The following is a 9,978-nucleotide window of genomic DNA, read 5'->3' on the forward strand; positions in this document are numbered from 1 at the left end:
GCAAGAACCTAAGTATTGTAGCTCAAGGGAAGAGGGTGTGTTCACCCAAGGTGCTCAAAGAGAAGGCAGAGCATCTCTCTCTGATTTATAAGACTGGTCATCTACCTAAATGTGTAGGGATGGATAATGCCAGCGTCCTCAAAGGCACAGGAGATCTAGCCAGGCATCTAGCTGAAGCAGTTCCCACATTCAGAGCTGAGTCTCAGCTGGCCAGGTCTGGTAGTTCTACTGTCCTCAATGCCACAGACCAGGTAGTTCTATCTATTGGATGTGACATTGGGGGCGGGGGGGACGGTATGGCAGATTCCTGTTTGTGTATTCCTCCAGATGACCTTTGAGATGAGTCACGAGACCCTGTACTTGGCAGTAAAACTGGTGGATCACTACCTTATGGAGGTAATATGCAAGAGGGATAAGCTACAACTCCTTGGTTCCACTGCGTTTCTGATTGCAGCAAAATTTGAGGTGAGTCTGAGTTCACAGAGCCTGGAGAAAATTAATCCGGTTTCTATCCAAGTCCAATATATATGTATGTATATATGTGTGTATATATGTACATATATGTGTGTATGTATCCCATACATGTATCTACACACATGCATTTACATTTGCATATATATGCACCTGTGTGTGTGTATAATTACATATATATACCCACAAATAATATTTCCTACCTTTTTTTGTGTCTTTCTTAGCAGAGGCACTGGTTTTGGGTGGCAGTGGTGGTATATTTGTTTCCTGATGACTGCAGGGTTCTTTCATTCTTCTTTGAAGATGTGTGTAGGTGGGCATGCACCTAGTTAAATACATTGTTCTTTGTAAATCTTCCTCCTGATCCACAATTCTCTGCCCACCCTGCATTTCTTTTTCTTTCAACCAACTTCATTTCCACCTAGTGGGATCTTGAACTGCATATATAAGAAAGCAGTTCCAAACCTGGGTGCTGGCAACATTTAAGAGAACACGGCCTCCTACAGATGGTAGTGAGTTCAGATGAAATAGTTATATTTAAAGTATCATATAAAAGAAAGTGGCTGTCTTTCTTTCTTCCTTCTTCTTTCTTTCTTTCTTTCTTTCTTTCTTTCTTTCTTTCTTTCTTTCTTTCTTTCTTTTCATTCTTTTCATTCTTTCATTCTTTTACTCTTTCTAACATTTATCCATTCACCTTAGAGAGAGGAAGAGAGTGGAAGGAGGGGCAGAGGGAGAGCTAGAATCCCGAAGCAGACTCCCCATTGAACAGGGCTTGATCCCAGGATCCCCAGATCATGACCTGAACTAAAATCAGGAGTTGGCCGCCTAACCGACTGAGCCACCAAGGTACCCTGCTGGCCTTTCTTTCATAACCGTAATCCATCTAATTTCTCTTATTTTTCCCCTCTTCCTCAGATGCTAAATGATCTTGCTCAGCTGTGATTTTTCCATAGATAGGCTACTGGTATGAAACCTTAGGGTTTAGAAGCAGAGAGGTAGCAACTTTTACTGAATTCAGAGAGCTTTAGAACTGTGGGGGTTTTTTGTGCTCCCTCACTTGCCCCCCCCCCATTTTATCCTTAAATTCTTGCCTCCCTCCCTTCTTCACTCCCTCACTCACTACCTAGGTCCTTACCTCCCTCCCTCATTCCAGTCCCCCCTCATTTGCTTCTTACTTGTCTCCCTCTCTCCCTCCCTTTCTTGTAGCTCTTGCTTCACTTCCACCCTTGCTCCCTAACTCCATTCTTTTTTCTAGCCTTCTCTCAGCCCCTCTGTCATCCCTCCCTTCATTCTTCCATCCTTGCCTTGTGCACTCATTCACTACAAACTCTGTTTCCTCCTTGTTGTATCTCCCCCCCGCCACTGGTTTTCCCCTCCCCTCCTCCCATCCTTACTCTATCCACTCCTCCTCCTGTGTCTCTGTTCCTGCCACCTCCTTCTACCACCCTCCCTCACTCTATCCCATTCCATCCTCTTCCTCCTACCTCCCCCTCCCTCCTTTACTTCTTTCTTCCCCTTCTCCCTGCCTTTGCTCTCTTCCCTCTGTCCCATCTCTCCTCACTCCCCACCTCAGTCCTTTCATGCTGCACTCCCTTCCCCTCTTTTACTTCCCCCTTCCATCCTCTCCATCCTCCCTTTTCTGTTCATCCTTTCTCTCCCTTCTGCACATGCTCCTTCCCTCTCTACCTCCCACACTTGCTTCCTAGTACCCTGGCACCATGACTCCCTCTAATTCTAGCTGCCTCCCACCTTCCTTCTCTCCTCTCCTTCTTCTCTTGTTTCTTCTCTCCTCCCTCCTTCCCTTGCTTCTTTCCTCACTGTTTCCCTATGGGATTCACTTCCTTCCCTACTAACTTGCTCCCTGGCTCCCCCTCACTGTCTGCTCCCTCCAAGCTCCCCCTCTTGATAGCTACCTCTCCAGTGTTCACTTCCTCCCACCTGTTATCACTTGCTCCCTTCTATCCTCTTTCCATCTCTCTTTTTCCCTGTCTTCCCTGACTTACTTCCCTCCCTCTGTCCCTTCTTCCCTCACTAGCCTCCTCCCTCCCTTTCTCCCTTACTCTTCTCTCACTCTCTCCCTTGCTCCCCTCCTTTGCTGCTTCCCCTCTGGCTCATTTCCTTGCCTGATCACTCACTCCCTGGTTCATTCCTTTCTCTCCTTCCCTCACTCCTTCCTTTTTTCTCTCCTATTTCCTCCTCCTACCTAGGGCCATCCTTGTGGCTTATCACAAGGTACTAAGTACTAAGGTACTAAATACTCCATGCCTCAGCTTCATGGGGGTTAAAAAGAAGTTGAGGGTCCTTGGCCAACAGCAGAAGGAGGAGCAGAGTGCAAAGAGGTACTTCTTAGCAAATCTGGGAACCAGAAGTACCCCTGTTCTGGTTATCAGAGTGAAGGGCCCCCACTGTTTTTTGGAGAAGGGGTCTTCCCTTCACAGGATTGACAAGTACAGAAACACTTCTGCAAAGGGAAGTATGAAAATGTTATGAGAAGAGAAGAGAGGAAGGAACCACTGGTGAGTCAGGCAAAGAAAGGGAGAGTTTTCTTGCCCTAGTGTTTTTGATATGTTGCTGTGTGAACTGGAGCAATTGGCTCCCTCTTTCTGTGCCTCAGTCTTCTTGTCTGCAAAACTAGAGAGTTGGTCTAGTCTGAGATCACAAAATAGACAGAGAAAGGCATGGGAAGAATGTTGGGGTGGACAGTTAGATGGAGCTGGATAAGAGATTCAGCGGTCTTCCTGCTTACTAGTCTTCTTCCCCAAACCAAGATTCAAACCTGCAGAAGGCAGGGCATATCAAAGTGCTTCCCAGATGGGGGTTGTTCTGACCCTTGGCCTGGTCTGGATCTTCCCAATGTAGCCCGCAAGCGTATCCTCCCACCTTCTTCAGTCCTCAGTCTCTGCTTAGGCTTTTAGTGCCTGTCTGCCTGTCTCTCACTGCCTGCTACCTCAGTAATGCCCCTTCCCAAACATCCCTATTCATTTTTTAGACTGGGAAACAGAGTGCAGGCTTATTTTCCATCTCTAGCTCTGCTTTCTGTGGCCGTCTTTCCTCCGTTCCCCCAGAGTAAGTCTTAGATTTCCTGTTTCAGAATTTCACTCATTAAAAGACTGATCATTGGGATCCCTGGGTGGCTCAGTGGTTTAGAGCCTGCCTTTGGCCCAGGGCGTGATCCTGGAATCCTGGGATCGAGTCCCACGTTGGGCTCCCTGCATGGAGCCTGCTTCTCCCTCTGCCTGTGTCTCTGTCTCTGTGTGTGTGTGTGTCTCTTGTGAATAAATAACTAAAATCTTAAAAAAAAAAAAAGACTGATCATTGCTACCGGTTCCTATGCCATATTATGCCACTTCTAACAGTGTGAAAATCTACCCCCAAAAGCCCTATTCTGTCTCCAGTGGTGCAAATGTGGGGAAGATCTCTCCTATGTCTCTGATTTTGTTTTTCAGATGGGCCACTCAAATTAACCAGAATTTTGCTCTCAGAGCTACCCTGAAGGTTTATGCTGGGAAATGTTATTGCCTCCTATCTTTTGCTTCTCTCCCCCACTGCCTTTTATCTCAAGGCAGAGTGGAGTGGCCTTTTGCCTGATTATGACTATCTCTCCTCTCCACCCCTAGGAGCCCTGCCCACCTTGTGTGGATGACTTCCTATATATCTGTGATGATATTTATCAGCGACATGAGATGCTCAGCATGGAAATCAGCATCCTGCAAACTCTTAAATTTGATATCAACATTCCCATCGCCTATCATTTCTTGCGCAGATATGCTAGGGTAAGAGGGAGGAGGTACATCCTTATTCTCCCACTACTGGGTTAGTCCCCTCCATACCCAGAGTGGCTGTGTGAGTGGTAGGAAAGGAGTAAGGGGCAACGTGGGGGCAGGGGAATTTCTTCTTCAATCCAGCTTCCTAGATTGATAATCTTTATGAAGTGTGTGTGAGGGGGAACAAAATAGAAGATTTTCCTGGTGTGTCTTTAAGTTCTGAGGTGAAGGCAGCATGGGGGGGGGTGCGGAGAAGATTCTTTGGTAGGAAGGGACATGTGGGAAGTTTGGGGGAGATGCTGGTAAGGTTCTCTTCCTTCATCTGAGTATTGGTTACAGGGGAGGTCACTTTATAATTATGTATTCTACAAGTACATGGGTGTACTTTTCTCTACGTATGTGTTATAGGTTATCATTTTTAAAAAAAGATTCAAACAAGAAAAGGAAAATTCCTTTGAAGCATGTGATATTTCTAGGGTGGAGCCACATGCAAAGTTACAGTTGGGCTTTGGCTCTTCAAAGGATCACTTGCAAAGAAAGAGGAGGTGGGGGAGGGTACCGCAAGGACAATGGATAATTTGGTTAAAAACTCTAAAGGTAGGAAATCCTATTGGCCAATTTCAGAATCCCCGGCCTAAAGGTTCTGTGCTTCGGGGGGTGGGGTCCTTAATGTGAATCATGGTAGCTGGAGAGGTAAATTTAGGCCTGAGGTGTGGGATAACTGGAGAGTGTGAGTACAGGGGATCTTCTGCTTGGTGCTGCTTTTCTGAATTGATTGCTGAGCCAGTCTTCTTGCTACCTTTAGTGTCTGCATGCCAGCATGAAGACACTGACTTTGTCCCGCTTCATCTGTGAGATGACTCTGCAAGAATACGACTATGTCCAGGAGAGGGCTTCCAAGCTAGCTGCTGGCTCCTTCCTCCTGGCCCTCTACATGATGAAGCTCAGATACTGGGTAAACACTTTTTGGGGGCATGGGGTAGAGATTTAAAAGCACAGAGTCAGCAACCTAAGTGTGGATTGATAGATGAATGAATAAAGATGTGGTATACACACACACACACACACACACACACAGAGGAATATTACTTAGCTATAAAAAAGAATAAAATCTTACCATTTGTGACAACATGGATGGACCTAGAAGGTATTATACTATGTGAAATATGTTAGAGAAAGGCAAATACTGTTTTATGTCACTTATATGTGGGATCTAAAACAAAAAAACAGATACAGATTCATAAATATGGAGAACAAACTGGTGAGAAGAGGAGGTAGAGGAATGGGTGAAATAGTTGAAGAGCATTAAAAGGTATAAATTTCTGGTTACAAAGTAAGTATGTCTTGGGGACACAAAGTACAGCATAGGTAGTATAGTCAGTAACATTATAATGTTGTATGGTGACAGATGTTGACTACACTTATGGCGAGCACATTTTGTAATGTATATAAATGCTGAATCACTATGTTATACACCTGAAACTAATGTAGTATTGTATGTTACCAGTACTTCAGTTAAAAGCAAGAAAACACAGGGTAAATTCAGGAGAAAGGTGTAAAGTTAGGGTCATGGGAAGCTTGGTGATAAAATTGGCATGTACCCATAGTTATAAATTCTTTGACATCTCAACGTGTTAGGAGCCTGGCTGCCTGAAGGGTTTTTACAGCAATGGTTTTTAATAATTTTATTTTTCTTAGTCACAGTAAAGCTTTGTTCCTAAAAAAGCTTACTTGAAAGTCCAGTATCAGAAAACAGATGACTATGGAATAATTCTGGTTGCAGTAGGCAGTGGGATGGGCTGCCTTCTTACCTGACCCCATTTTGCCCCTGCCCCTTGCAGTCCTCCCAGCAAAGTTGCCCCCCCCCCACTCCCCCCAAGAGAGCTCATTGGAACAGAATTTGAGAAACACAGTACCGGAGAACAAAGTTGTGAAAGCAAATGTCCATGTGTATAATGGGCAACTCAGAGGTATAGTATAGTGGTCTTCTCTGAAGAGGAAGGCCCCTAAAGCCTCCTTCCCCAGTGCAAATAAAACTCACTCCAGCCTAGAAATCCAGCAGCCACTACTGTTGGGAAAACCTCTGTGTACCGAGAAAGACTCCTATCAACAGTTGTGTGAACTTGGACAAGTCATACTGAAGTGTCTTGGGACAGGGAAAGCATTCAGTCAATCGCAGTGATGATAATGAAAAGGGAAAAAATGGCTAGCATTTATTCAGTGCTTAGACAGTGATCTAAGCACCCTGTGTATTAACTCATTTAATCTTTATAAGATCAGTACTATTACTCCTACTTTACAAATAAGAAATAACTTCCCATATTTTGCTAATGAGAGGCAGAGCTAGTCTTTGGGGATTAGGAGTAGTGTTTAAATTGTATGCCTATCGTATAATCAGAATTGATGTGGCCACAGCTTTGGAACTCTAGCCCTAGACGCCCCATGCTGTGCCAGGCTTTGATCTTTGGATCCTAGGGAAATGTGATAGGTTCTCAGGGGAACAACTAAGAGACTCAGGGCAGCAAACTACTTGTAGAAATATTTCTGTGTTTTAATACTTGACATGGTTGTGCCAGACAGTATTGGCTAAGTGTCAGTCCCAATCTGAACCCAGTAGTATGACCCCATAGTCCTCTATGCTATATGTGTACTGCTTCTATAGATAAGAAGGGCTTCACAGAGGAGGTGACTTTTGAGTTGGGTCTTGAAAGATGTATAGGAACCTGTAAGAGAAGACATTTTAGGTAGAGGGAATGATAATTGACAAGATGTGAAGGCAATGAGAGGAATGTGATGTATTGGGGGGCAGAATGTGACACTTCCTATAGATAGAGCAGAGGGTATATTAATAGGGAGTGGTGAGAGATGAGACCAGTATGGTATAGTGTAGTCAGATTGTGAGAGATCTTTGATGCCGAGTAGAGAGACCTACTTTATATTAAGGCATTGGAAGGTTTTGAGGCAGGGGAGTGACCTTGTCTTTGTGTGTTTTGGAAATAGCACTGGTATAGCAGTATAAGAGGTGAATTAAATGAGAGTTAGTATAAAAGTGGGAACACCAGTGAGTAGGCTTTCATAATACTTAAGATGAAGCACTTGGGGCCTGCTGTGCGGTGACAATGGGGCCATTAATCTTATTTGACACACCCAATATAATATGTTACCCCATGTGTTACTCCCCTGCTCAGCCTGCCAAAGATTACCCTTTACCTATGGCAGTGAATTCTAAACAATACCTGGTAGAACACTGGGATTCCTGTAGAAGTGTCTAAGGGGGCATGTAAAAGATGAAGGGATCCAAACTGGTGGGCTTGTTAACTCTCATTCCCAATTTCAGGTAGACATTTGGGCTTGCACTTCCATCGTAGACCTTCCCACACATTCTGTAATTCTCTGTGCGCATGTCTGTCTCCCTCACTACATATTCCTTAAAGGGGAAGGGGCCTTAGTCATCTTTGTATTCACAGCAGCCTATACGCACAGGGCTTGGTAATAATAATAATCCTAGCTAGCATTGTTTGGGTACTTATTTTGTGCTAGGCTCTGTTCTGTGTGCCTTGCATACCTTAACTCATTTAATCCTATGATGCCATTACTATAATTATCCCCATTTGGCATAGAGGGAAACTGGGGCACCAAGAAGTTAATAATGGGCTCAACCCCATGCTGTTGGTGGAGCTAAAATTTGAACCCAAGCCATTTGCCCCTGGAGCCTTTGCTCTCAAACATTCTGCTGTATCATTTCTGCCCCATAATAGGTGCCCTTAAGACTGAATGAGAAAATAAATGCATGGAATGATAACTCTTAGAGCTTGAGAAGAGGAGCTGCCTTCAATTCCTGTTGTCTGTTGACTTGGGATCTTAAGTTTGTTTTGAGGTTTGCCTGGCCATTGGCTCTTGACCTGAGAGTGAGTAAATTACAAAGTCAGTTGTGTTCCTTAGATTATTTAGTGGATTTCAGCTTACATGAATACCTACAACCAGGGCTAATATCCAGCTGGTACTATGGTACCTACATACATATGGGTAGCCATACCATTAGTTTGCAGCTAGAGCCAAGTCTTCTAGGAGGGTGCTCTATACTTGTGCTGTATGTGTTTTTGAAATGCTTGACTTTCTTCTCTGCCTGTACCATGTATAGGAAGAGTTTGGACTTGGGATAGTAGAGACGGAGGAAGGATCTGCTTCCTGTGGTGAAAGTCACTGTTCGTGTTGCTTCTTCCAGGTTCCTGCCCTGGAGTATTACAGTGGCTATAAGACCTCTGATCTTCACCCCTTGGTCAAGCAGCTAAACATCCTGCTGACATTGCGTCCTTCCAATAAGCTCAAGACTGTGTATTCCAAGTATTCTCACCAGTAAGTACCAAGCTCCAGTTGAGGATGGGTTTGTGCTCAGCCATGGGGGAGGCGCAGACTAGCCTCATGTAAGGAAAAAGAAAGATTCAGTACTGTTCACCTTACTTTCTGCTTTTGGGTTAAACCAAGATAGGAAAACAAGAGCCTTGTGTCCCACTTGTTCCATGGAGTCTCTTTTCTTTGGCCTATTTTACACTAAGCACACCCCCCTCTTTCTTTTGCAGGGTCTTCTTCGAAGTCACCAAAATTCCTCCCTTGGACATGTTGAAGCTAGAGGAGATTTTGAACTACTGCTAATTCTGAGGCTGAGGATCTGGCACTCTGGCAGCAACCACCAGGTCCAGTCAGGCATTTAAATAAGCTGTTATTTATTCTCTTTGAATTTCTCTTTTGATCACTGTTCTTTATTTTTACTCTTTTATTTGTCTTTTCTCATATTGATAATCTTATAAATATTTAAGTTTTTTATGAAAGAAAAGAAATTATTATAGTATTTAAGTGAAATTTAATAAAAAAATTAATGTTTGTTGTTAAAATGGTTCCCCTCCCCTCTTATTGTTCAGGAGCTCCATGCATAGCCCAGGGATGTTTTTTACCCTGTGCCTCAAGGATCTAAGTTATCCAATTTCCTTCTCTGGTTGAGAGACTTTCTCTTCATGAGAAGAAGAATTGAATTAGGGTGTGAATTGAAGGATGAGTCTGTATAAGGAGGATCCTTTGGTGGCGGGGGGACCTTGGTGCCCAGTTCGAAGAGATAGAGCCCTACTGGGCAGACAGGCCTCAGTGTTCAGATCTGGGGCAGCTGGGAGTGTGGGCTAATACCCTTGGTCCGTATATCAGGTTTTTGGCTTTCTTTGTTTCTTCCTGGATGACAAACAGAGAATTAGGATTTTTAACCCCAATATGGCTCTACTTTCATAATTAGGCAGCTTTCTAGAGTCTAAGTTTGGAAAGCTGCTTGGAGTAGCATGCCAGAATCTCTTTTGGACCTTATTTTCTGTCAAGAGGAGATATTTCTGAGGCAGGGCAAGATGGCGGAAGAGTAGGGTCCCCAAGTCAACTGTCCCCACCAACCTAGATAACTTTCAAATCATCCTGAAAACCTACGAATACGGCCTGAGATTTAAAGAGAGAAGAGCTGGAATGCTCCAGTGAGAAGAGTTCTCGCTTCTATCAAGGTATGAAGACGGGAAAAAATAAAGAAATAAAAAGCATCCAAGGGGGAGGGGCCCCGCAAGGAGCCAAGCTAAGGCCAGGCAGCGAGAGACTCCAGGATGAGAAAGCCCCGTCCCAGAGAAGCAGAAACTTTACCAATCTTCCCGTACAGAAAGGCGTTCGCAGGGAACTCAGGCAGGATCCCAGGAGGGGCAGGGATGCCCACAGGCTC

At 44.4% G+C, this 9,978-nt stretch overlaps 1 protein-coding gene across 1 annotated transcript in view; it reads left to right on the forward strand.

The window, feature by feature from the left end:
- CCNB3 (cyclin B3) overlaps window positions 1-9,102 on the forward strand; it is a 49,020-nt gene extending 39,918 nt beyond the window's left edge. Inside the window, 5 exon segments of the mRNA NM_001005763.1 lie at window positions 328-465; window positions 4,089-4,244; window positions 5,041-5,190; window positions 8,461-8,591; window positions 8,816-9,102. Of these exon segments, the coding sequence (NP_001005763.1) occupies window positions 328-465; window positions 4,089-4,244; window positions 5,041-5,190; window positions 8,461-8,591; window positions 8,816-8,888 (648 nt within the window). The 3' untranslated portion in view covers window positions 8,889-9,102.
- Window positions 9,103-9,978: the final 876 nt, after the last annotated feature.

The sequence above is a fragment of the Canis lupus genome, chromosome X (genome assembly GCF_011100685.1).
Source record: "Canis lupus familiaris isolate Mischka breed German Shepherd chromosome X, alternate assembly UU_Cfam_GSD_1.0, whole genome shotgun sequence".
Lineage (NCBI taxonomy): Eukaryota > Metazoa > Chordata > Mammalia > Carnivora > Canidae > Canis > Canis lupus.